The following is a 27,190-nucleotide window of genomic DNA, read 5'->3' on the forward strand; positions in this document are numbered from 1 at the left end:
TTGGCCAGATGGTTGCCTTACTTGTGAAAACAAAAAGCTAGCAGGGGCCATGGAGTCTTAGCTACTATGAAACATCAAGCCTAAGGGTTGAAAGACCGCAGGTAAAAGGTGGCAGGCGCTTAGCAAGGTCCAGTGGGTTGGGGGGCCAAAATGAAGGGGTTCCAGCCCACATGCTGGCCAGAAAAGTCGCAAAAATGCAAGTCTCAGTTCCTTCATGTACAAAATGACCCTATGAACTGGCACTTGCAAGCCAGGCACAGTGGCACACATCTGTAATCCCAAGATTTGGGAGGCCCGGGTGGGAGGATTGCAGGTTCAAGGCCAGCCTAAGCAACTGAGCGAATCAGAAGTGCGAGGGATCTTGCTCTCAGGCAGAATGCCCCTGGGTTCAATCCCCAGTACCAAAAAACAAAAACGCGCAGAATTGTACCTGCCCTGTCAAATTATGAGGTGTGCGAGGAGCTCTTAGCGAGGGTTCGGTGAGTTAATCCTATACCCTCCGCCCTCTGAAAGCAGAGTGTGAGGAACCAGCGGGCAAAGCCTTTCTTTTATTACTCTCCCCTAGCCACCAGTTTAGACAAAACACAGCATTGTATGTGTGGTCTTTTAGCTGGGTGCTGGAGAGAATTCCGAGGACTCGATCAATAAAGACAAATGGCCGGGCCACTGGGGCCCAGAGCGAAGCCCCTGCCTGGGGCTCCCAGGAAAAGCCAGGCATCGTGGACGAGGAGAGGTCCAAGGATGGCCTGGTTCTCTACAGGATCCTAGGAGCCCCTGAGGCCCAGCCAGCAGGCCGCCCCGCTGAGTCCGGGCTTGCCCTGGATGGCTGCACTTGGCGGCTGCACTGTCCCTGGAACTAAGGCCCCTCGCTCGCCCCGAGTTTTTGCCGGTCAACTTTCCTGAAGACCAGTAGGCCTTCTAAGGCAGGGAGGGGGCTTCCTGCCTGACGCTGGCCTTGGCCTGGAGCAGCCCCGCTGGTCAGTCCGCAGTCCCTCCGTGACCTCAGGCCTCGCTGGTCAGCCTCGGCCCGTCCAAGGCGACAGCCACGCCCTTGCCTGCCTTCAAGGTCCCCAGCTAGAGTTGGGGTGGGGGTTCTCATTTGGTCTTTGGGGGAATTTCCACATTGTTGCTTAGCTGCGGGAGTGCAGACTCCTGGCTTCCCAAAGCCTGTGGCCCTGTTTCTCAAAGCCATGTGCCCCACACATCGTGGGCTTTGGCAAGATTTCCCCTTAGATAAAATGGGAAGATTTTTTTTTTTCTTCGCTACTGGGATGGAACACAGGGGCATTCTGTGTCTGAACTACACCCCTTGCCCCCCCTTTTTTTTGGTGGTACTGGGGGTGGAACCCAGAGGCTTTCTACCTCCAGGCCACACTCCCAGACCTATTTTATATTTTACTTGGAAACAGGGTGGAGCGGGCCGTGCCCGCGAGCCGGGCTGCGGGCGGCAGGGAGGATGGGCTGGCGACTCGCGGAAGCTGGCACGCGGGGTGGCGCCACCGCGGGATCCGCCAGGGCTCCCCAGCTACGCGGGTCCCGAGGCTCCACGTGCTCCTAACCGGCCGAGGGGGCGGGATCAGGGCGGGGCGGGGCCATCCAGCACGACCAATGAGCGTAGCGGACAGGGCTGGTGGGGCGAGTCCGGGGCGTAGGTGGGCGGAGCCTCGTGGAGGGCGGGTCCCGGCGAGCCGGACCAATGGCGGCAGCAGACGGGCGGGTGTAATAGGACGGACCCGCGGCGGTGGGCGGGGCCTGGCAGAGCGGACCAATGACGACTGCTGTTGGGCACGGCCCCGCGGGCGGGCGGGCGGCGGGGCGGGGGCGGGGCCTGGGCCGTGATAAAAGGCTGCGCGGGCAGCGCGGGCGCAGACGCGGCCGCTCGTGTGCGCGCGGCGTCGTCCCCTCCGGTCGCGCGCTCCTCGTTCCGGGCCGGTGGGCCAGTGCGACGAGCATGGCGGCCGCGGGAACGGGCGCGAAGCGGCGCCAGGTGGCGGCGGCGGCGGCGACGGAGGAGGAGGAGGAGCGGCAGGCGCGAGAAAAGATGCTGGCTGCGCAGCGCGCGGAGGGCGCGGACCCCGGCGACGCGGCGGGCGAGGGCGTGATCCTGCAGCGCAACATCACGCTGCTCAACGGCGTGGCCATCATCGTGGGCACCATCATCGGCTCGGGCATCTTCGTGACGCCCACGGGCGTGCTCAAGGAGGCGGGCTCGCCGGGGCTGTCGCTGGTGGTGTGGGCCGTGTGCGGCGTCTTCTCCATCGTGGGCGCGCTCTGCTACGCCGAGCTGGGCACCACCATCTCCAAGTCGGGCGGCGACTACGCCTACATGCTGGAGGTCTACGGCTCGCTGCCCGCCTTCCTCAAGCTCTGGATCGAGCTGCTCATCATCCGGCCCTCCTCGCAGTACATCGTGGCGCTCGTCTTCGCCACCTACCTGCTCAAGCCGGTCTTCCCCACCTGCTCGGTGCCCGAGGAGGCCGCCAAGCTCGTGGCCTGCCTCTGCGTGCGTGAGTAACGGCCGAGCCCCGCCCCGCATCCCAGGTCGCCCCCCCCCAGCCCCTCTTAGCTGCTCCCAGCCCCGCATCCCCGGCCATCCCCGGCCATCCCGCGCTGAGGTCTCAGGGCGCAGAACCCTCGTGAGTTCCCTCCATCGGTGGTTTCCACGGCTCAGGGCAGCCCTGGCCGGCCCGGGAGACCGGCGGCGATCCGGCCCAGGCCCCCAGCGGGCACTCCGGCCCCATTAATCCCTTAGGACTTAAGCCGGCCGTCCCGGCACCGGCCTTTCCCGGCGGGCTGGGCAATACTCACCGCCTCTGCAAGAGGGTAGCACCACGTGGAGTCGCCGCAGCCAGTTTCCTGTTTCAGCGTCTTGCTGACTGGTTGTCTAGAGGGAAATTGCAGTTTAAAAAAAAAAATTTAAAAAGACATCATTCACTTCTGTTCTCTGAGCCAGTCTAGCCTGTCAGGAATGAGCACACAGGCTCACCCCCGCAAAACAGTAGTGATAAAAGGGCGGCTGTAGTGAAAGTACTGGTGAGGCAGGCGCTCCCCTAAGGGCTGCGGAGGGGGGGCATGGGGGGTGGGGGTCCCTGAGCCAGGGACCAGCTGCTGGGCCTTATACGGTGTTGGTGGGTGTGGTGCTGGTAGACCAGAGAGGACTTTTGCTTCCCAAAACGGTGTTTTTGTGTGGGCGAGGGGGATTTCACCTTAAAAAATGTTTGTAGCCAGTGCCACTGTGTGTGTGTGTGTGTGTGTGTGTGTGTGTGTGTGTGTGTGTGTGTGTGTATAAAGTGAGGGTTTTTTTCTCAGCTTATGTTGTGGCTGCTCTTGGAAGCATCCTGCTTTCAAAGCTGGCACTGGAGCCTTGGGCACCTAAGGCTCAGATGTATTTGTTTGCCTTAAGAGCAGATACCTGCAGGGCCTGATGACTCACGCTTGTAATCCCAGCTTTCGGGAGGCTGAGACAGGAGGATCATGGTTCACGGGCAGCCTCAGCTACTTAGCGAGCCCCTTTGCAACTCAGTGAGACCCGGTTTCAAAATAAAGAATAAAACATAGGGCTGGGAGTGTAACTTGGAGGTAGAGTGCCCCTGGGTTCCATCCCCAGTACTGCAAAAAAAAAAAAAAAAAAAAAAAAGGCAGACCCGGGCGGTCTTTGCTTGGCTGTTGAGAGCCCAAGCCTTACCGAGGCCACAGAGGACCTGCCCTGAAACTCGGGAGTCACCAAGATATGGGCTGGGCCCCGAGAAACTCTGACCCGGGTCTAGGACCAGTCGTAAGATTGGTCTTCCTGAGGATGGAGTGGACAGCACCTGTGGCTCCTGGGTGGGCCACGGAGATAAGGTTTGGGGTGGCACACAGGCCTCCACCAGAGAGGTTACTTTGCTTGTTTTGTCTTTAGGAGAGTTTTAATTAAGTGTCGTCATTTCTAGTGTTTATGCTTGGTAGGTAATGATACAATTAATAGTTTTGTGTCTGTCACTGAGGATTGAGCCCAGGGGCATTCTACCTCTGAGCTACACCTCTAATTTTACTTTTGTTTTGAAACAGTTACTAAATTAATGAGAGCCTTACTACTTGCAGAGGCTGGTCTGGAACCTGCAGTCCTCCTGTCTCAGCCTTCCAAGCATGCACCGCCACGCCCGGCTGGATAGTAGTTGCTTGCTTGTAAAAGTGAAGCTCAGTTTCACTAATTAGCTGAGGCTGTCCACGAACCGCGATCCTCCTGTCTCAGCCTCCTGAATGCTGGGATCTAAGCATGCGCCACCATGCGCAGTTTATTTCTGGAAATTTAGAGGTCCTTTCACAATGTGGCAAGTGTGTGTGTGTTGTTTTTGCCAGCCTTAAAGGTGAAAGAAACCAGATCCTTACATTGCTGTCTTGTCTGAAATAGAATTTGTATGAGAATTGGTATATGAGTATTGTTTATTGCTTCATGAAAACTGTAGCCTCCTCTTGGAATTCCAGTGATGCCTGGTTTTATCTTGTCTGCAGAAGTCACATGAACTGGACTGAGATTGTCTTTTGATGGGCCTGGATTTGTGGAGTTGGTTTATCTGGGGCCCTGGGGCAATTTCTCAGCAGGTAGGAGCTGCCTCCTCCCAGCAAGAAGTTCTTGGAAGGAGGAATCAAAATCAAGGCTGTAGCCGGGCGTGGTGGCACACGTGCTTGGGAGACGGGAGGATCGCACAGGTTCAAAGCCAGCCTCAGCTACTTAGGCTCTCAGCAACTTAGTGAGACCCTGTTTCCAAATAAAGTATAAATAGGTCTGGGAGTATAGCCCGGAGGTAGAAAGCCTCTGTGTTCCACCCCCAGTACCACCAAAAAAAATCAAGGTTGTGCTGGGTGTGGTGGCGCTTGGGAAGCGGAGACAGAAGGATAAGAGACCCTGTTTCCAAATAAAAATATAAAATAGGTCTGAGTGTAGCCCAGAGGTAGAAGGGTTCAATCCCCAGTACCACCAAAAAAAAAAAAAAACTAAAAAAATCAAGGCTGCACCGCCCATGGGTGGGATTCCCAGCTGGTCTTGTGTTCCCAAGGCAGTGTAGCCAGCGCAACAACACCTGCAGCCAGGTGGCTCACTGCTCCCGTGAGCAGGGCGGGGTGGTGGCCATTTGCAGCTGGTGTGTCTGGGGATGTGACCTGTAATGTTTTCCACCTGTGTCAGGAGCAACATGGTTGTTTGGAGAAATCACAGGGACCCTCCAGGTGCCCCGATTCAAATGGGCACGCCTCAGGCCCTGCCTGGTGTTGGTGAGGATCTTGGGCCATCCTGGAGTCCTTAGCCCCGGGGCTGTGAGTCATTCCTAACTCTGCCGCTACCTGGTTCCCTTCTGACAGGGAGCAGCCCCAGAGCTCACTCTTGCAGTTGAGCAGAAAGAAGGCAGAGAAAAGCCAGGAGTCTCAGCCCTGGGCTCCTTGGCGTGACGTACCTGCAGTGCCAGAGCCAGCCCTGTGGGGGACCTCACTGGGCACTCCCGTGGAGGCCGGGGTACAGGGAGAGCGGTTTTATTTGTGTGTGGATATAGAACTGGAGATAGAACTGAGGGGGCCTTCTTCCTCGGGGCTATACTCCCAGACCTATTTTATATTTTATTTGGAAACAGGGTCTCACTTAAGTTGCTGAGAGCCTCACTAAGTAGCTGAGCCTGGCTTTGAGCCTGCACGATCCTCCTGTCTCAGCCTCCCAAGTACTAGGATTACAAGCCTTGCCACCATGCCCAGCTCAGGGATAGACTTTTTGGGGGGGGGGCTGGGGATGGAACCCAGGGACATTCTGCCTCCGAGCTACACCCCCTGCCCTATTTTTTATTCTTTGAGACAGGGTCTCACTAAGTTGCCGAGGGCCTCACTAGGTAGCTGAGGCTGTCGGTGAACCACGATCCTCTGGTCTCAGCCTCCCAAATGCTGGGATTACAAGTGTGTGCTACTACACCCGGCTAGGGATAGAATTTTTTTTTTTTTTTTTTTTGGTGGTACTGGGAATGGAACCCAGGAGCCTTCTACCTCTGGGCTATAATCCCAGACCTATTTTATATATTTTATTTGGAGACAGGGTCTCTTAAACCAGCTGAGGCTGGGTTCGAACCTGCACGATCCTCCTGTCTCAGCCTCCCAAGCGCAGGGATTACAAGCGTGTGCCACCACGCCCGGCTTAGGGATAGAATTTTGAAAGGTGTGGGCTAGCCATGGTCAGCCGACGACCTGAGGCCTGTGGGTCACCTGGGGTGAGGACCAGAGAGGGCAGGAGAGGCAAGCCTGCTTTTCTCCTGTTGGACTTAGAGCTGCCTGCAGTCTCCTTTACTCAGGGTGTCCCCTCCTTGTACCCTGCTCCTCAGTTAGCAAGGCCTGGGAGCAATCGGCCAGGCCCAGGGTTTCCGGCCCTTGGAGAGCACTGTGGCTGGACCGCAGGGGAGTCAGGCAGAGGCCCCGTGAGTGTTTTCCTGGGTGCTGGTGGGCCCCAGCATTTCAAGCTGTGAGCCCATTGACGCGACAGCCCTGTAATTAGCACTGAAATCCGCCTTTCCCTGCCAGACATGAAAGGGTGGTGGCTGCTGGGCAGGTCATGCCCCATCACGGGATGCTGCCGAGGCCCGCTGGGGTGGTTCACAGAGCACATGACCCCGAGACGGCGGCAGATAGGGCAGCCATTTCTACCCCTTTCCTTCTGGACTTGGGTAATCCCATAGAATGCACAGGCTCTCTGCCCAGAAATGTCTGCCTGGCACCATCGCAGCAGTTTGTCTTGAATGGTGGTCTTTTCAGATCCCGAGGCCCTGGCCAGTGGGAGCTGTCCCAGAGCGCCTTGTCCTAGGACCGCGCGTGTTGGCCCTTCTAACAGGCCTCTGAAATCACCCCCACCCTGCCTGTGCTACTCAGGATGGACCCAGGAGCATTCTACCTCCAGGCTACATCCCTAGCCCTTATTTTCTTGTTTCAACAAGGTTTCACTAAGTTGCTGGAGCCGGTCTTGAACCTGCAGTGCCCTCTGTCACAGGCCTCCCAAGGCCTGTGACTACTTACTTTTTTTTTGGCGCTATTTGGGGTGGAACACGGGCATTCTACCTCTGATATATTTTTTAATTATGAGACAGGGTCTCACTGAGTTGCAAAGGGTCTCACTAAGTAGCTGAGGCTGTCCGCGAGCCGGGATCCTCCGGTCTCGGCCTCCCACATGCTGGGGTTACAAGCAGCACCGTCACGCCCAGCTACTACTTAGCTCTCTTCTCTGGCTCTCGCCCTTCTGGGACTCATCACAGGTACCCAGGGGCACCTCTGTCTCCGGCCTCCTTCCACGAGACAGGCCCAGGCAGGATGTGTCCAGGGCGGTGCCCGCTCCCCCAGGCTGGGCTGGGATTTGCCGCTATGTGAAGAATTAGCACCGACTTCCCCCGGCAACCTGATCCACACAGTCACCCTGCCCTCGGCCACCCGCCCAGGACACACACCTGTCACTGTGCCGCGGGGTGAACTGCAGGCTGCCAGGCCAGGGTCTGCCTCGGCTCCTCCTGGCTCCCTGGCAGGCCAGCAAGCTGGGCTGCAGACTTTGGCTTCCCCGGGCTGCTGAGGAGGCCTGGCAGGGCCCTGCCTCTGTCAGTGGAGCGTGCCATAGACCCGCGGGGCGGTGGGAGCCCTTATCACGCACGCACAGCTCTGTGTGGGAGGCAGATACGCGCCGGGCAGCCTCGTGATAGGGTGCCAAAGATACCTGTGTGTCGTTTCACCCAGAAAGTGCTGGTCATGCTTCTGCCTGGCAGGGGGAGGCAGACTCATGCCCTAGGTAACTCTCATTAACCTGCCTGTAGCTATACCACGCTCATCTTGGTCACTTTTTTTTTTTTTTCTGGTGGGTCTGAGGATGGAACCCAGGGGCATTCTACCTCTGAGCTACACCCCTTGGCCTATATTCTTTTTTTTTTTTTTTTTTTTGGGTGGTACTGGGGGTGAAACCCAGAGGCTTTCTATCTCCAGGCTATACTCCCAGACCTATTTTTTATTTGGAAACAGGGTCTCATTAAGTTGCTGAGAGCCTCACCAAGTAGCTGAGGCTGGCTTCGAACCTGTGCAATCCTCCTGTCTCAGCCTCCCTACCTAGCACGGGGATTACAAGAGTGTGCCACCATGTCTGGCTTCACTCTCTTATTCAGAACATTTTGTTTTTATTTATTAATTTTTTTTCAGGTCAGGGGATGGAACCTAGGGGTGTTTGACCTCTGGCCTACAACCTGCCCTATTTTTTATTCTTTATTTTGAAACAGGGTCTCACTGAGTTGCAGAGGGCCTCACTAAGTAGCTGAGGCTGTCCACGAACCAGGATCCTCCTGTCTCAGCCTCCAGAATGCTGGGGTTACAGGCGTGAGGCACCACGCCCGTCTCTATTCAGAACATTTTGAATACGTGAACTCTAGATAACATAGCTGCCTGGTTCTATTCCCACTATGGCACTCTTTCCTGGCTTGTGCTCATTTGACTGAATGTTGGAGACTCTTACAGTTAAAGGCTGAGGCCACACTGCCTGTCAGAACTTGGGTGCCTGGTTGGAGCTGCAGATGGAAACCTTAGGAAGCCTTTCTCCACCAGGAGATCTCGAAAAGAGCCCAGGAAAAGTCACCACCTACCCCAGGACATGGTGTCTGCGACTTCACACTGGGTTAAATCTTCCTCTTGAAAAGAATGTCCCAGCCCCATGACAGGAACCTGGGGGCTCTAAGCTTGTAGGCAGAAGAAGGCTCCTGAGTTCAGTCTCGTACCTGAAAGAGAGCTGGGGAGAGGGGCCAGGGCAGAGCTCAGTGGCACCTGTGTCTGAGCCAGCATCTCCCCTCCAGCCCTGGAGAGAGGAGGACTCCTGGCCTGGAGTTGCTTTGCGCTCCCTTAGGTTGCCCAGGCCACTCTGACGTTCTGATCTCTGGCCAGCAGTGGGAAGTGGCGGAGCCTGCGAGTCTGGAGTCCGGGAAGGAGTCGCCTGCTGGCGCCCCAGTGGGCATCTTGGACCAGCAGCCTTAGGGCTCTGGTCTCTCCATAGCCTCGGGACTCTGGTCAGGTGCAACCAAAAGTTTGGTGGCCAGTGGAGCATCCTGCCCTCTGTCACTAGTAGGGACAAGATGCCAGGCCGCAGTTCAGGTGGTGCTGGGGGTTAGGGCTGGCTTTAGTAAGGGCTCATTAGTACCCATGGGACCTAGGGTACCCGTGTGTATTGGATGGCCACCTGCAGTCAGGCTTCAGGCCAGTGCCCAGTGTCATGTTTGACAGATGCTAGACTGAACAGCCAGGGCCAGGCCTCGGGCGGCTCTGGTGCAGTGCTCGGCTGCCATTGTTTTTGGCCATGTGCCCGGGGTGACCTGTTGGCCCTGCCTCCTGGAGCGAGAGGAAGCCTGCTGGCCACTGTCCTGGGCTGTCTCGGGCCTATGGGAGGCAGCGGTGCCGCTGGCAGGGTTATGGCCAGCATCCAAATGCCAGGCCAGCTGTGTGAGGCAGCACGCTCTGCACAGGCCGTGGCCACGCACAGACCCTTATAATGAGGCGCCCCAACTCCAGGCACAGAGCGCAGTCTCTGCTAACTCCCTCGGGGAGTCCCCCACCAGCGCCCCCATCCTTAACGGTGTGTCGGGAAAGATGGAAGGCTTTATCCCGCAGCCTGGTGCCTGAGCTCTGGGCTCTGCAGTGGCAGGCGGCTGGTGGAGGGGACCTGCCAGCTTGGTCGGTGCGGCTGGGTCTCCCCAGGGATTTCCTTCCTGTGCTTGGCTGCGCCCTGCTTGTGAGACATACCCGGGAAATGGGGTTTCCATGCTCCAGTGTCAGGCCTGGTAGAGCTGGGATGCAGATGGGGGAGGTGGTCACCCCTCAGGAGGAATGGTGACTGCGGGCCTGGCCAGCAGGCATCCCCCAGCTTGCTGCCCCAGAAAGCGCCAGCCCTCTGTTGCGCTCTAGCTGCAAGCTCTATGCCAGCTGGCACACGGGGACAGGAAGGTTGAGACAGGAAGGGCCCAGGGATGGCCTGCGGGACCAAGGCGCTGTGCTGTATCTCCTGGCTCCGGCTGTCACTGGGTCCGAGTAGCCACCCTTATCTAGCCATGCCGAGGAGCCCAGGAGGGCCAGCTCCTCTGCACTGCTGCAGGCCTGACTGGAGCCCTTGTGCCCCAACCCACCCTCAGACTCAATCATGGGACCGTAGCCAGCCTCCAGCCTCCAGCTGCCCAGCCACCTGCAGGCGGGGAAACTGAGGCCAGGCAGCTTGTCTGCATGGGCCACAGGTCTTATGAAGTCTGCAAGGCCCTGGGTCTGGATCAATTCATTAATTTACCTTATGTCCTATTGAGTTTGTTTTATGCAGTACCAGAATTGAACGCGGAGCATTCTACCTCCGAGCTACACACTCTAGTTTTTATTCTTATTTTGAAGCAGGGTCTCACTAAGTTGCTGACAGCCTCACTAAGTAGCTGAGGCTGGATTTGAACCTGTGCAATCCTCCTGTCTCAGCCTCCCAAGTACTGAGATTATGAGCGTGTGCACCACGCCCAGCTTTGTTGAGATTTTTAATGGACATTGCGGAGCATGGGCCCCGCATGCTCACCACCCAGGGGCATTCATCACCATCTTCACTTCTCATAGGAGAAATAAGTGTTGTAATGCCCTTTTCTTGAGGCGGGTGTGGAGGTTCATGACACCTGCTGCCCGTCCACCTGGGGCTTGGAGCAGGGCAAGGCGGGCAAGGAAGGGGGGCGCTGTGATCATGCCTTCCCAGAACCACCCCTCCGGCCACTCACTACCCCATCTACCTCTGGGAAGTGGAGTGTGCCCCAGACAGTGCTGCAGAGGCAGCCCTGCAGCTCAGCGGTGTCTGGCAGCTCCGCCCTCCCTGGGGAGATTAGAGGGAAACCAGAGACCTGAGAGGCAGCTTGGGTGCCCGCTGGCCCGCCTCACCTCCCCTCCCGCCCCAGCCTGGATGGAGTGATGCAATCTGCTGGCTGCTTGCTGCAGAAGGCTCCGCCTAGGGAGGAAGGCACGAGACTCCATGCTCACCTATCAGGAAATGCGAGGCCAGGGGGGAGCCAGACTCTCCGCCTCCTCCCAGAGCCCAGAGCGGGCCGTCCACACGGAGTCCCTCAGCCTTTTTTCATTTGTTTATTTATTTTTTTTTTGCGGTACTGAGGATGGAAGGCAGAGGCATTCACCACACCCGGCTCCCTCCCTCAGCCTTTAAATTTTCAGGGCAGGGGGTTCCTGGTGTGTCCTCTTAGCAGCAGTAGCTAAAAGTCACCTTTGAACACTGTGTGTGTGTGTGTGTGTGTGTGTGTGTGTGTGTGTGTGTGTGGCACTAGGGGTTGGGGTTGAACCCAAGGGCATTCTGCCTCCCAGCTACACCCCAGCCCTTTTTTATATTTTTGGAAACAGGTCTCACTAAATAGCTGAGGCTGGACTTGAACCTATGATCCTCCTGTCTCAGCCTCCCAGGTACTGGGATCACAGGCACACACCACCAGGACCGTCCTTTGAACACTTTCAGCTTGATTTTATTTTATTTTTATTTATTTATTTATTTATTTGGTGGTACTGGGGTTGGAACCCAGAGGCTTTCTACCTCCGGGCTATACTCCCAGACCTGTTTTATATTTTATTTGGAAACAGGGTCTCACTCAGTAGCTGAGGCTGGCTTCGAGCCTGTGTGATCCTCCTGTCTCAGCCTCCCAAACATAGGGATTATAAGTGCGTGCCACCAGGCCCGGCCTTTTTTATTTATTTGTTTATTTATTTTGGGGTGGTACTGGGGATGGAACCCAGGGGCCTTTTACCTCCGGGCTACACTCCCAGACCTATTTTATATTTTTTATTTGGAAACAGGGTCTCTTAGCCCAGCAGAGCCTGGCTTTGAACCTGTGCGATCCTCCTGTCTCAGCCTCCCAAGTGCTGGGATTACAAGTATGCGCCCCCACGCCCGACTCAGCTTGATTTTTGTGCGGGGTAACGACAGAGTCAGGCTCTGCAGCAGCCGAGGGGATGCTCAGTAATTTCCAGAGAACACAGCTGGGCCAGCAGAACCAGGGCGGCTTCCTGTTTCCCTCCGCCTGAAATGGCAGGTCTATCCACTAAGGAGTGCAGATTTATTTCTCTGAGGCTGCTTCCTCTCCGGCTCAGGAAGCCTCCTGGTGTCCCTGTGGTCCTCCTAGTCGACCTGGCTTTTCTGAGGGCTGTTCCGAGGGGGGAGGGGAACCATGGGGCAGGATGGTTCAGACTCCTTCCGGCAGCCAGCCAGAGCCGCCTGCTGGTGCAGCTGCCGTGCCCGGGCCCTCTGCACATGCCCTATAGGCAGTTTGGCCGCCAGTGCTCTAGGAAAATGCCCTTTGTGTGGATCTAGGTGTAGACACTGGCAGGCGGGAGCTGGGGAGACACAGGTGGCACCATCACAGGGTACCTGCAGGGTGTACTAGCCGGCTACAGTCTAGAGGCAGAGGGGAGGGCAGGGCATACGCAGAGCCTCTTCCGTGTGGGCATTTCACTTACGTCATAGAACAGCTGTGTTCAACCTTCAGCTCAACGCCCCTGAACAGTTAACAGGTGGCTCCTGAACCTCTACTCTCCACCACCCCATTCTTAGGCTCGGGTTGGGGGTCAGACGGTGTGCATAGGCCGGCTCGCCTGCATGTCTGGGCTCGAGTCCCCAGCCTCCTCCAGATCCCTGTCCCCTCTCAGCTCCTCCCAGGGCGCTGGGCTCTGGACTGTCTGCGGGTAGATGCTCAGGTTTCTATAAAACATTTGCAGAAGCTCCACCTCCTGTGGGTGCTGGTCACACGGCCTCATCATCCCCCGAGGTCACTCAGCCGTGTCTACAGCACCACCTTCTCAAGGGATGCCTCATACTGGGGTTGTCTCCGAGGAAGGGCCTCGCGGGATTGGCCGAGCTTGAGTGTTGGGTGCAGGGGCGATGCAGCCTGCTTCCAGGCAGCAGGCTTGCCCTTTTGGCCCAAGCCTGAGGTCACAGCTGTCCTGCAGTCCTGCTGGACAGTCCCTTGGGGCAACAAGAGCCACCCACTAGGAGACTCATGTTTATCAAAACATGTCCAAGCCAGGTGTGGTGGTACATGCTTGTAATCCCAGCATTGGGGAGGCTGACACTGGAGGATCACGGTTCACCACAGCCTCAGTTACTTAGTGAGGCCCTCTGCAACTCAGTGAGACCCTGTTTCAAAATAAAGAATAAAAAATAGGGCTGAGGGTATAGCTCAGAGGTAGATGCCCCTGGGTTCAACCCCTAGTATCACACTCAAAAAAAAAATTCCAGAAAATCAAATCAGAAGCAGCGGCAGGGTGCGGCAGGACAGAAGCTGTTTCTCCCGCATCCCGGCCCTGGCCCCATCTGTGCTGGCCTGACCCATGTGCCCGCCCGCCCAGTAGAGCCGGCTCGCTCACACCGCCTTCTGTCCACAGTGCTGCTCACGGCCATCAACTGCTACAGCGTGAAGGCCGCCACCCGCGTGCAGGATGCCTTCGCCGCCGCCAAGCTGCTGGCCCTGGCCCTCATCATCCTGCTGGGCTTCATCCAGATCGGCACGGGTAAGTGACCAGCGGCCCCGGGAGCGCTGTGGCCACACTGAGGCCCGGGCGGGAGGGAGCATTGTGCCACCCGCCATGTCCACGTGGGTGCCCATGTCTGAGCTGTCACGCCACTGTCCGATCGTGTTGTGGGTTGTCTCCTGCGTGCAGCCCTTGTGGACATGCTGTGAGGGTTATTCCTGGTGCTCCTGCTGAGCCTCGGCTACGTCCAGGGACACTGGCTCCAGGGACACTGGCGGGCCCTGGGGGCGCGCCTGCCCTTGGCCGGGCTGGGGGTGTGAGATGTGAAAACAAGCGGGGATATTTTGCATCCCACCACTTGGACATCCAGACCCCACCTCCCGCCTTGGCATCCAGGGCCGCCCGTGGGTGACTGGGTGTTCAGATGTGCTGTGTAACCTGTGTCCTCTGCCTGGCTGCCTCCTCCCGGGGCTGGGGGGAGCAAGGGTGAGCCATCCAGTGTCCAGCATGTCCTGTGCCAGGGGTGACGCGCTGCTGGGTGTGTTGACAGGCACCCGTGCGCATGGAGGTACACATGCCAGCGCAGGTCACCTTGTGTCTTCCCTGCCGGCCGTGGTGTTCTTTCCTATAATCACAGCAAGAGCGTTGGCTTACCACACGCAGTCCTCCACTCGGGTAGTCGCCAGGCTGAAACGCTTCTGCCTGTGTTTCGGACTTTGTAGAGCATGTTGAAGTAGAGAAGCCATTCTTGAGTCCAAGACAAGGCTGCTGTTGCCGGGACCCCGGCAGAGAGAGCCCCAGGTGCCCCAGTGGTGGCGGGCACCCTGGGGCCGGGGTCAGGTTGAGCAGTCCACATCTGGGACCTAGCAGCGAGGACCCACTTCGGGTGCAGAAGGGAAACCACATCCTGTCCTAACGTCCTCGCCCAGCCGACAAAAAAGCTGCTCCCTGGGCAGTCTCGGGAAGGTTTGCGTGGTTGCCGTGATTAAAGATAGATGAGGGGGTTACTGACTTTATAAAAACAAACTCCAGTACAGATAGCAAAGAGCTTTTGTTCGACTTGAATACACAATGTGTTTATAATTCTGGTTGCTGTGGAAAAGCCCCCCCCCACGCCCCCAGCAGTTCCTTTCTGAACTGTGGGGCTCCGTGCAGCGTCTGCAAAATTCCAGCCCCAGGCTTGCTCTGGGAGATTTGTTCTGTTTCCGGACGGGTGCCCTTGCTTCTGAAGGACACACAAATGCTGACCCCGTCCTCCCAACGGCTTCCTCGGCTCTATTTCCCAGGGCCACAGAGCCCTCGGGCAGTGCCGCGGTCCCCGTGCTGATGCCAGAAGTGCCTGGGTCCTTCAGGACGCAGCCTCCATTCCGACTGTGTGCTGCAGCTGCCATCTGTCCGCCTGGTGTAGAGCAGCCCGGCGCCCCCTCACGTGGCTTCGGTGGCGTCCACACCGCCATCCTGGCTCCTTCGGCCTGGTGCGTGGGGTCCAGGGGCTGAGTCCTCTTTTCCCTGTCCCCAAACCCTGGGGTACAGGTGTGAGGCTGAGGGTCGTTCCCCACCAGGCTTCCACAGAATTTCTGCAGTTCCCACTTGAGGGCTTGGGGATGGGTACCAGAAGACCCTTCTGAAGGCTCGGCTTGCTCCCAGGCTCAGGTGGAAGGAGGCGGAATCAGGTGGGGCAGAATCAGTTGGGCCCGGGACCTCTCTGCTGGACCCCGACCCCACGCTGTCAGGAGCTTTGGCTGCTCCCAGGTGGGGTGGCTTGGCGACCTGCAGGCCCGGCATCACATGAGGCCTGGATTTAGCCCAGTACTTTCAGGAGGGCAGACAGTGCTCAAAATTAGCATTTCAGATCCGACTGGGCCTCGCAGGACCGTGGATGGGGGCGATTGAGGCATGACCAAATCTTGGGCAGTGTGGCCGCAGTGAGGTGGGGGCACAGAGGTCCAGGGGTTCTTCATGGCACCCTGACAGGCTGTGGCCCAAGGTCAGACCACCCCAAATGCCAGCAGCTAGCGGCGCCTTTGTGTCCGAGGCCGGGGAGAGTGGGATGCGGAAGCCCCCTTCCCGTGCTCGACAACGTAGCCAGGTCCCTCCCCAGGACGCCGCACAATGGGCCCTTGTGGTTCTGTGGGCTGCAGCGTCCGGTGGCGGGTGGGAAGCAGCCCAGGACCTTCTTTTCCTTCTCCCCATTCCTCCCTGTAGCCAGTAAGAACTCTAGAGTAGGAGACATCCTTTCTTTCTGTTCTCAGAAAGCAAAGGTGGACTCAGTTAGCTGGGGCTGCTCAGGGCCAGCCCTCCACATATATATATAACCCATATAACCCATGCCCCCGAGACAGGAGTGCCTTCCAGTGCTCAGGGCGGCAGGCCACGTGCTGTCCTTGCAGGGCCTCCTAGGCACCGTCAAGTACTGTGGTCAGACACTTGGCGGCCGAGAGAGCTGCTGGTCACTGGTTCTTTGATGGCTTAACCGAGTCCTTTTCCATGGCCCCTATCCTGTGTGTGGCTACATCACAAGAGCTCTGGAATCACATGCATGGCTTGTGCTGGCCCCGGGAGGACCATCAGATGGGAAGACTTCTTGGAGTGTTCAGCCCAGGCTAGGGGGTAGTCAGGTGCAAGGACACAAGGGCAGAGGCCAGGGGTGGGGTCTTCCTCAGCCTGTGGAGCTGTGGGTTGGGAAGGGCCCAGTGGAACCTATTTATTTTGCAGCACTGGCGATGGAACCCAGAAGCATTCTACCGCCGAAATACACCCCAGCCCAATCTTTTATTCTTCATTTTGAAACAGGGTCTCACTGAGTTGCAAAGGGCCTCACTAAGTAGCTGCGGCTGGCCTGGCCAGAACCACAATTCCCCTGTGTCAGTCTCCCGAATGCTGGGATTATAGCGTGCAGCCCCACGCCCGGCTCCCTGTAGACACCTTCTTTACAAACGAAGGTGCATTGTGCTTCCAGGTGGATGGGCTTTGAGGACACTGTCCAGCCTTGGGTCAGCAGGCCCAGCCAGCGGCGGTCCCGGCTGAGGGTGGGCTTCGGGCCCCCTCCTGCGGCAGTGGGCGGGGCGAGGTCCTCTTGGCCTGGTGTTTGGCGTGGAGCCACACCATTTCTAGACAGCTGATTTCCCATGCCTGGGGCCCAAGCAAGGTCCCGGCAAGCCCGTGACCAGGTCTCCCCCGGCCCGACACAGCGGGCCAGGCAGGCCTCGGGGGACGCAGCAGCAGCCCTAGGGAACCTCTCCTGAGTAGGGGTCAGTCAGGCTGTGTCCCCCGGCTGGGAACAAGTTCAGCTTTGGCCTAATCCCTCGTACCACGGGCGCCCTCCCGGCCTCTGTCAGCAAGAACCGAGGACGGGCCCTGGCTCCTTGCTGCAAGTGCCTCCTCTGTTCCTCTGGGGCAGGGTTCCCATGGCTCCTTTGCCTGACCCTGGGATTTGGGCTGCCTTCCCCTCCCCCTGGGCCTTTGGAACACTCCCACCCCTTGCCCTAACTCTCATGGGGTCCTGGTGAAGCCTGGTTCCCAGGGTCCTCAGCGCCCGCCCTGCGCCCAGTCCTGTCTGCCCCCCAGGGACGGGGCCTTTTATGGACAAGGAGAGAGGCTTGGGGAGGGGGGAGGAGCAGCGTGGGGAGGGGGGAGGAGCAGCGTGGGGAGGGGGGAGGAGCAGCGTGGGGAGGGGGGAGGAGCAGCGTGGGGAGGGGGGAGGAGCAGCGTGGGGAGGGGGGAGGAGCAGCGTGGGGAGGGGGGAGGAGCAGCGTGGGGAGGGGGGAGGAGCAGCGTGGGGAGGGGGGAAGAGCAGCGTGGGGAGGGGGGAGGAGCAGCGGTTGGACCTCTCCTGAAGGTCACTGCTGCCCTGGCCAGAGCAGGTGAGGGGCTTTGAGGTTACAGACAGCCTGGCCAGAGGAGCGCGGTTAAGACCACAGAGCCATGGGAGCCCCACAGCTCCAGGCCCCTGGCCTAGCCTCCGGCCCCCCACACCTCTTGTGGTCTTTTTTTTCAGGGAGGGAAGAGGGGTACTGGCATTGAATCTAGGAGCATTATACCTCTGAGCTATACTCCGGCCTTTTTAATTTTTTGTTTTTTGAGACAGGGTCTCCTGAGGTTGCTTTGAGTTTTGCTAAATTTGGCCTTGAATCTTCAGTCCTCCCGCCTCAGACTCCTGAGGCCTGGGATTACTAGGTGTGCATCACAGCACCTGACTCCCTTGTGAGGTCTCCTGGCATATGCACAGCGGCACTTTTGCCTGTCTTCCCTGTGAGCCAGGCCCTGAGGAAGGCACCCCTGCATTGGGCGGCACTTGAGGGAGTGAGCCCGATTGCCCCCCACGACAGCATCTGCTGGCCTGGCGCTCTGTTGGGAGCAGGACAGGCCCCTCCCAGCCTGCTACTACACTCCCTTATTCACTAAGGGAGTGCTGTGCATTTGGGGATGGGGAGCAGCAACACTGGCCTTGACCTCTAGCCAGCCGCCCACCCACGCCCGTTTTTTGACAGTGCCGTTTTTTTGACAGTGCCGTTTTTTTGACAGTGCCGTTTTTTTGACAGTGCCGTTTTTTTGACAGTGCCGTTTTTTTGACAGCGCCCGTTTTTTTGACAGCTGCTGGCCATGGGAGGGGCAGCTGTTCTAAATCCTGGCCCCACCTCCTCCCTGGAGGGTGTGTGGCTTCCATCCTGTGGCCTGGATGAGTCAGGCAGCAGAGAGCTGCCTGTGGGCCCAGATTAGACTGGGGGGTGTGGCTCTGGCCCACCCCTGTCCTGGAGGCTGGTGGGCGGCCCCACGGCCAGCTCTTCAAGCAGGCCTGAAGCAGCCCCGTGCTCAGATTGGACAGCAGGGGCTGGCGGAGCCCCGGCTGCTGTGTGGTCGCACCCCCATCCTTGTCAGGCGGTGCAGGGCCAGCCGGGGTTCAGGCCAGGAGACCAGGCTCCCGCTCCATGGCGCCTTTGGAGAGCAGAGGCAGCCTGCCTTGGCTCTGTGCCCAGGGAAGCTGGGCAGATGCCCAGCACAGACTGCGGCCAGCCACGCCCTGGGGCTTTGCTACATACGGGCTGATGTCTTCAAGTTCCTTAGGCACCTGCCCACACCCCATACTCTCTCTTCTGTCCCTGGCCAGAAATGGGGCAGCACCGGACTTGATGGGCTGCCCCCAACCACCAAGTCCTTGGCAGAGATCTACCTGCAGCGGCAGGCGGCCTCTGCTCCCCGAGCCCAGCACCCGCCCACTGCAGGTGACGAGTCTGGCCTGCCAGCCGCACTTGACTGCCTGGCCAGGGCTGCTGTCCCTCCATGCCTGGGTCTCCACTTTCCTCCAGGGCAGGTAGGCCCTGTCAGGGTGGCCTGGCCAGGCTGCTCCTAGAAAGAGTCCCATGGTTGTGTGAGAGGGACCTGGCCCAGCTTCCCACCAGAGCCCGGTGAGAGCCATCCTCGCCCCTTCCTTAGTGGGGATGGGACCCAGGGGCATTCCACCTCCAAGCCATACCTCCATCCCTGTTATGTTTTGAAACCGAGTCTCGCCAAGTTGCCGAGGCTGGCCACCTTGATCCTGCGACCCTCTTGACTCAGCCTCCTAAGTCCTGGGACGACAGGTGTGTACCCCGCGCCCAGCTGTGCCCAGTGAGGCAGCTGAGCCCGTGTTCTCTCAGAGCTACTTGGATTTTCTTGTGGGTCTCAGGGGCTACAAGACTGAGTGGTGAATCGCCAGACATGCCCTCCCGTGGCCGGTGCTCTGTCCCCAGCAGGGACATCTCAGTGACCAGAGCACCTCCCACTGTCGTCTCCTCCGTGAGCGCACCAGCCGCCCTGTGGCGCTCAGAAGCTACCAGCAGAGGCCAGAGGTTGGCTCTGGCCACCGATCAGTGGGCATCCTGTGTGCTAGCCCGGGCTGTATCCTGCCTGCACCCAAGAGCTCAGGCCCCGGGGCTGCAGCCTGGGCAGTGGCTTTCCCAGTTGTAGGCCAGATGTTCCCCCCAGCAGAGGTTAGGCGGGGTTCTCAGGAGGCCTGGTTGGGCAGGTGGGCATTCTTGCTGGGCTCCTGTGATGACCTTAACCAGGTAGCCCGATGTGACCCGGGCATGGCCTGGGCTGGTGGCTTCTCCTTGGCAGGACCAGGGCTCGGACCCTGCGTCCACAACCACAGCTGGAAACTCAGCTCTTACTGCTGGCACCTGGACCCTGGTCTGTACCCTGCTTCCTGAAGTGCGGCCACTGCGAGGCGTGTCTGCTGTGGCCACCCTGGTAACCCAGGGCCATAGGAGCCAGGACTAGAACCTCCTCGGTGACCTGTGGTCAGCGGAGACCCACCCTACCCTAGCCCCTGGCTGTCCAGCCGACTCGAGGGCACTGGGGCCATCTCACAGATGCAGCAACCGAGCCCTGGGAAGGGCCAGAACCCACCATAGCAGCCAGCCACTGTCCCCAGACCCCGCCTGATGTCTGCGCCAGGGTAAACTGTAGCCCCAGAGGGTGCATCCAGGCGGACCTGTGACTCGGGTCTCATTGGAAATTGGGTCTTCGCGTGGGGTCACGGTGTGGGGCTTGAGCGGCAGGCATCCTTAGAAGAGAGGCGAAGGGTGGGTGAACACCTGGAGACGGTGGAGGTTGGAGTCCGCCTTTGTCAGGGACCGGCGTATGCTGCCGTTGGCGCACACATGGCCCAGGGTCTCCCCGCTCCGACGGCCTGCAGAGGGCCGCTCTTGAGTTCCCGCACACTGAGAGGGCAGGATCTCCCAGACCCTGGTCTCCAGCATGGTCTCGAAGGCCGCACCGTGCGGGCATTCTGAAGGGTGATCGGCTGCTCCTCCTGCACGTACACCCTGCCCTGCCAGGACCCCCGTCTGCACAGGGCGAGGACGGCGTCCAGCAGCAGTGGCTGTGTGCAGGTGGCTTGGCCCTCCCGGGGAGCTGGGCCTTGGGCAGGACCTCCCTTCTCCTGGTAGGGAGGGGCCTTGCAGCCCGACCACGTCGTCTACGTCCCCACCCAGGCGCGTGTGCTCCGGCGGCTCGGCAGGTACAGTTTGCTACAGAGAAGCCTTCGCCGGCATTTTTGTTAATTACAGTATTTTGCTCCAGGAAGATTCCGGAACTTGCAGCCTGACCTGTTCGGCATTCCCTAACCGGCATTCCTTTCTGTTTGGCCTTTGCCAGGCGACGTGTCCAATCTGGACCCCAGGTTCTCCTTTGAAGGTACCAACTGGGACGTGGGGAACATCGTGCTGGCCTTGTACAGCGGCCTCTTCGCCTACGGAGGCTGGTAGGTTCTGGAGGTCTGGGGCCTTGGCTGAAATACGCGTCTCCCACACACACGCAGGGCTCAGGAAGCCACCCCACAGGTCCTGGACCCCGGGGCACCAAAAGAACAGGGAGAGGGTGCCCCCGGCCCTGGCACCTCCAGGATGGCTGCACAGGGACGTGAGAATCGCAGGCGGGAAGCTTCTGGAAGGCAGCGAGCAGCACCGCAGCGCTTTGGCTCTCTAAGACCCAGGCCTGACCTCAGCACCACTCTTGGCGACCTTGAGATCTGCCGGGCGGAGCAGCCAGGAGGGCTCCCTGTGGAATTCTGAGCGCTGCCCTAGTGGCTGTAGGACAGGCGCATAACACTACTCTGTTTCTGATTTCTAGGAATTACCTGAATTTTGTCACAGAGGAGATGATCAATCCCTATCGGTATGTGCAGAAAGATCGGAGAGGTCTCCTTAAATTGAGTCCTGTCTCAGTAATGGGCTCAGCCATCTCCAGAGAGCCGGGCCAGGGGCAGGGCTGATTTCTGGACCCACATTGGCAGAGATGGGCAGTGTGCGGGGTCGGCATTCCTCTGGGGCCCCTGCCCTGCATCCGATGCTGCAGTGGCCACAAATCTGCAAGGGGTGGCCTTCTGGGAGAGTGTGCGTGTGTACACGTGTGTACACACATACACAGGTGTCAGGTCCCCTACATGGTGTGGGAAGGGCCAGAGGGGGTGAGCCCAGGTGCCCAGAGCCTCAGCTGACTCAAGGAGGTCCTTGTCCAGGCTTCGAAGCCAGCAGGCAGGACCGCAGGTGTCCAGCTGGGCGGCCAGGCATTGAGGCTGGCGGGGTAAAGTGACTAGGTGATCTGCTGAAGGGGGCAGTGCTCAGAACTCTGTCCAGAAAGCACAGCGCAGGCTGAGAGAGATGCGCCCACCAGGAGGCTGGGCGCCTAGACTCGCGGCATGTCCCTCCATGTCCAGGCTACACTTAGACTGTGTGCTCTCCCTGTTCCCAGAAACCTGCCCTTGGCCATCATCATCTCCCTGCCCATCGTCACCCTGGTTTACGTGCTGACCAACCTGGCCTACTTCACCACCCTGTCCACCGAGCAGATGCTGTCCTCTGAAGCCGTGGCCGTGGTAAGTTGACCCACAGGCCTCCCGGAGGCGGAGGCCAGGCCTGCCCAGGGGGTGGGGGGTCCTGGTCTGTACTAAAGGTGACTGCAGAGGGCCCTTCTGCCAAGCCAGCGACTGTCGTGGGCGTCCGCGACTCAGTAGCAGGCAGCAGGCAGCCCCACGTTGGCTGGCGGTTCTGAAGCTCCAGTGCAGGGGCTAGGGTTCCTCATGACCATGGCGAGTTAGGTGATGTTGAGTCAACTTGGGGGCAGCTTTGGCCAGTGGGTCCTCTCGAAGCCCCCAAGGCTCTTCCCACTGCCTCCTAGGCTGATGGGAACCAGGTGCTCCGGCCAAGTATTTTCTAACTTGGAACCCGCCACTTGCAAAGATCCACTGTGCCAGCCCTCAACAAGGAGGGCAGGGTATTCCTGTTATAGCTGGTGTTGGCTCTTGGTGGACGCCACAAGAGAGGCCGACACTCCTTAGGAAGGCACCCCGCTCAGGAGCAGGGAGGGCCACTGTGAGGGCCCCACAGGATGGAATCTGGCAAGAGACGTGCCGCCACGTACCAGACATGAGGGCGGGCGGGCCAGGGCCGGAGTCACGCTGTTGTCCCTGCAGGACTTTGGGAACTACCACCTGGGAGTCATGTCCTGGATCATCCCTGTCTTCGTGGGCCTATCCTGCTTCGGCTCGGTCAACGGGTCCCTGTTCACGTCCTCGAGGTACGTGCCGGCCCTGGCAGGGGGCAGCCAGCTGCCAGGCCCCACAGCCCCCCAGGCTGCTTTCCAGCCTGTGAGTTCAAAGTCTGCTTGCTGTTGGTTGAGGGAGGGAGGTGTAGGGGTTAAAAGTTCAAATAACCAGAAAACAGGCGTGACCTCACCCTGCCTGGAGATGCCCCAACGGCTGCGTGCTGCTAGGCCCCTTCCTCGGCTGCTGTGCAAACCCGGGGGCCTGTCCCGCTTCTGTCCCCACCAGCCGAAAGGCTCCGGCAGAGCGGAACCCAGCATGCCCTAGCGAGGAGATTGCAGCTAACTGCCCGCCACTCCCTCTGCAGGCTGTTCTTCGTAGGTGCCAGGGAAGGCCACCTGCCCTCGGTCCTCTCCATGATCCACCCGCAGCTGCTGACACCCATGCCGTCCCTCGTATTTACAGTAAGCCTGCCGCAGCCTTGCCCTCTATCCCCATGCATGTGACCCCACAGCGCCTGGCGCGTGTGTGCAGCCTAGAGCGGGGCCGGTGAAGACCAAGTGCATGCCGTGTGCGACAAGACACACAAGGCCTGTGTGTGGTACTGGAGATGGGACCCAGGGCTGTCTGCCTCTAAGCCACACCCCCACTCGCCCTGTTTTATTTAGAAACATGGTCTCACTGCATCGTGGCGGGCAGGGTCTTGCTAAGTTACTAAGGCTGGCCATGAGCCTGCAATCTTGTCTCAGCCTCCCAAGTACTGGGATAACGAACATGCGCCATCACGCCTGGCGCGTTTTATATTTTGGGACAAAGTCTCACTGTATTGCTGAGGCTGTTCTCAAACCTGCAGTCCTCGCATCTCAGCCTCTCGGGTGCTGGCATGACAGACCCGTACCACTGTACCTGGCTGTCACGAGATCTTTTCATATTTTTTATTTTTTGTGGTACTCGGGACGGAACCCAGGAGCATTCTACCTCAGAGCTATACCCCCAGCCCAGTTTTTTATACTTTATTTTGAAACAGTGTCTCACTAAATTGCCCAGCCTGGCTTTAAACTTCTGATGATCCTCCTATCTCAGCCTTTTGAGTAGCTAGGAATTCAAGTATGTCCCACAGCGCTTGACTAATTTTAGACATATTTTAAAACTGTCACAGTTTCTAGCCAGGTGTGTGATGGTGCACACCTCTATTCCCAGTACTTGGGAGGCTAAGATAGGAGGATTGCAGATTCGAGGCCAGCCTTGGCAGCAACTTAGTGAGACCCTGTTTCAAGATGAAATAGGACTGAGGGTGTAACTCAAGGGTAGAATGCCCTGGCATTAAAAAACTGCCACTGTTTGGCCTTCGTCTGCAACAGCCAGGCGGTGTTGTATGTGGGGGCGCCGTGTGTGCTAAGTGGCCCTGCTGTGGGCACTCGCTGAGTTCCAGGCCTCACGGTCTCCTCTACTCCTCCCTTGGCCTCCCTGAGTGGGTCCCCTGTTGAAGGGGGCAAGCACGTGCACGCCCTGGTGTCGCTGGCCGGGCTCGCCCTCCTGGCCTCGGGACCGCGCCTGCGAGGGCTCAGCGGCCCCTCTGCTTCCAGTGCCTCATGACGCTGCCGTACGCCTTCTCCAAAGACATCTTCTCCGTCATCAACTTCTTCAGCTTCTTCAACTGGCTCTGTGTGGCTCTGGCCATCATCGGCATGGTCTGGCTCCGCTTCAAGAAGCCCGAGCTGAAGCGGCCCATCAAGGTGAGCCGGCGCGGGCGCCCTGGGCAGGAGCAGGCAGGAGGGGCAGGGCGGGCGCCCGCGGCCAGCCCTGCCGAGCCGCCTCCTCCCGCTGCCAGTCAGGGTCCGCTGCCCGCTCCAGAGGGTTGGCGAGAGCTGAGCCAGGCGTGTGAACGTGCTTCTGGAGTAGGCGGTGGAGGCTAATTAATTTGGCAGGGTGGTTCATGGAGCCTTAGGAGCCCCTACAGGGGGGTGGGCCTGTATATGGAGACCGCTGGCTAGCAGCTCCTGCCTCTCTGCCAGCTTCCTTGGGCACAAGGCCACCACAGCCGGCACACCACAGGCCTCCTTGCCCGCCAGCCGGCGGTCCCCTCGGAGTCCGGGTTGAGCCGGGGTCCTGGGAGGCAGCTGGTGACCTAGTACCCTGGAGCCCCCACTCTTCCCAGGCGCGGGGCTCAGGGCTGCCTGCTCTGTGCCTTTAACAGTGCTTTAAAGCCCCACCCCACGAGAGCCCAGGGTAGATCCAGGGAGGACACCCCTCCCTTTGTGGGGGACCAACAGTGGCTGTTTGACCAACCAGTGATGGACCTCAGACAGGTGTTCAGCAGGGCTCCAGCCGGGGCCCTGGCAAACTGACCATAAAAAACTCTTGAAGTGGCACGGCCTTCCCAGAAGCACCAGACCCCTGCTCCTCCCGGTGGCCACGAGCTGCTGTGGCCTGTGATGTGGGAACCTCTGCCGCCCTCGGCAGACACCGGGTGGCTATTTTTCATCTCTGTCAACACCAGCTTAGCTTTGGGTAATTACACGCCTGGCACCATGCGCTGAGCCCAGGGTGAAGTGGTGCAGGACCAGACTCGGTTCTCCAGGGCCTTGGCCGCTCTGCCTGTTGGTGCTGGCCGGGCCGCGGGCACATGGGGTGTGTGCCCACCTGGGGGCCCAGATGTGTAGGTGTGGCTGGGTGGATCTGAGGCAGAAGCGGCCCCGGACGGCCTGAGGCTGGCACGCGTGGGTGGGCGGGCACAGCCCCTGCTGACCCTGTGCCTGTCCCAGGTGAGCCTCGCCTGAGGCTGGCACGCGTGGGTGGGCGGGCACAGCCCCTGCTGACCCTGTGCCTGTCCCAGGTGAGCCTCGCCCTCCCCGTCTTCTTCATCCTGGCCTGCCTCTTCCTCATCGTCGTTTCCTTCTGGAAGACGCCCGTGGAGTGTGGCATCGGCTTCGCCATCATCCTCAGCGGCCTGCCCGTCTACTTCCTCGGGGTGTGGTGGCAGAACAAGCCCAAGTGGCTCCTGCAGGCCATCTGTGAGTGTCCCGGGTGCCAGGCTGCTTCACCAAATAAAAGATCTGCTGTCGGTGTCAGTGCAGGCAGCGGACTGACCTAGAAAGAGCCAGCGCCAGAGAGAGTAGGGCCGGCTCCCGGGGGAAGGGAGGCTGTGCCTGGGGTCCCGCCCAGTGCCACCATGCCAGGCGGTGAGAAGACCCGCACCCATGTTCTGACCACTAGATGCCCAGGGCTGAAGTCGCCCCTCCTAGCCTGACCAGGGGTCCCTGCCGGTTGGCCCTGACAACCATACCACAAGCCCAAAGCAGGGCAGAGGCCACGTTCTGAAGCCAGGCCCCTCCCGCGTGTCCTTTGTAGGAAGCACCAGGGGCGGCAGCCTCCCTAGGGCCCCTGGTGTGGGGCGCTAGCCCGCCCAAGCCATGGCTGCTCATTCAGCGAGCCAAGCCCTGGCATAGGTCCACATGGCGCTCAGGGAGGACCTGCAGGAGGACTGTTAGCTCCCAGGTGCCTCAGGCCATGCCCCGGGGCCTTGCGTGCAGGCAGGGTTCTGGGGGTGTGCAGCCCTCAGCACTCAACGCATCTGACCAGGAGCTGGGCTGTGCCACCAAGGCTGGGGCGTCTACCCAGCGCTCAGGCCTGGAAGTGTCCCAGGGGAAGTTTCCCAAGGTGTTTTTTGTTTTGTGGTACTGGCGATTGAACCCAGGGGCATTCTACCTCCAAGCTATACCCCAAGCCATATTTATTTTATTTATTTATTTATTTATATTTTTTGCTTTTTGCAATACTGTTAGTGGACCCCTGGGTAATTCAACTCTAATTTTTTTTTTCCTAAACAGGGTCTCACTGGGTTGCAAAGGGTCTCACTAAGTAGTTGAGGATGTCTTTGCGATCCTCCTGTCTCAGCCTCCTAAATGCTGGGATTACAAGCATGCACTACCATGCCCAGACCTTTTTTATTTTTATTTTTATCTTTTTAGTACTGGAGATTTGGGGATTGAACCCAGGGGCATTCTACCTCTGAGCTACAACCCCCAGCCCTGTTTTTTATTCTTTACTTGGAAACAGGGTCTCACTAAGTTGCTGAGAGCCTCACTCAGTAGCTGAGGCTGGCTTCGAACCTGTGCGATCCTCCTGTCTCAGTCTCCCAAGCTGTCTCAGCCTCCCAAACGCGGGGATTACAAGCCTTCGCCACCATGCCCGGCTTATTCTCATTGGGTTGCAAAGGGCCTCACTAAGTGGCTGAGGCTGTCCACTCCTCAGCCTTTCTGGGATTACAAGTGTGCACCACCATGCCCAGCTTCCCAAGGGTTTTTGACTTCTCTTGCGATTTAGGAAGGTGGGTGGTGCCAGGCTGGTGGGAGTGGGCCTTCGGGGCCCTCACTCGCCCTCCTCTCCCCACAGTCTCCACCACGGTCCTCTGCCAGAAGCTCATGCAGGTGGTCCCGCAGGAGACTTAGCCAGAACGCTGGATGCTGCCGGGAGAGACAGAGCCTGCTTCCAGACACCCAGTTCTCAGAAAAGTAACTCCATCCCCGTCACTCCACACCTGTCAGAGCGTCACCTGCCGCCCAGCATCCCATCACTGTCCCCACGGGTCGGGGCTGTGAACACTGGTACGAACTGGGCAGGTGACCCCGGCTGCTGCTCTGCGTGGGGCGCGCTCCT

The 27,190-nt window shown here is 59.0% G+C and overlaps 1 protein-coding gene across 1 annotated transcript; it reads left to right on the forward strand.

The window, feature by feature from the left end:
* Positions 1-1,951: 1,951 nt before the first annotated feature.
* On the forward strand, positions 1,952-26,982 carry SLC7A5 (solute carrier family 7 member 5; the record flags this gene model as incomplete). The annotated part of the gene is made up of 10 exons (XM_080702865.1): positions 1,952-2,507; positions 13,423-13,548; positions 20,647-20,752; positions 21,121-21,165; positions 21,742-21,865; positions 22,463-22,566; positions 22,899-22,995; positions 24,118-24,267; positions 25,368-25,545; positions 26,927-26,982. 10 exons carry the CDS (start codon positions 1,952-1,954, stop codon positions 26,980-26,982), a joined length of 1,542 nt encoding a protein of 513 aa, XP_080558991.1.
* Between the last annotated feature and the right edge of the window lie 208 nt (positions 26,983-27,190).

Source organism: Muscardinus avellanarius, assembly GCF_963383645.1.
Source record: "Muscardinus avellanarius genome assembly, chromosome: 10".
In the NCBI taxonomy this organism is placed as follows: domain Eukaryota; kingdom Metazoa; phylum Chordata; class Mammalia; order Rodentia; family Gliridae; genus Muscardinus; species Muscardinus avellanarius.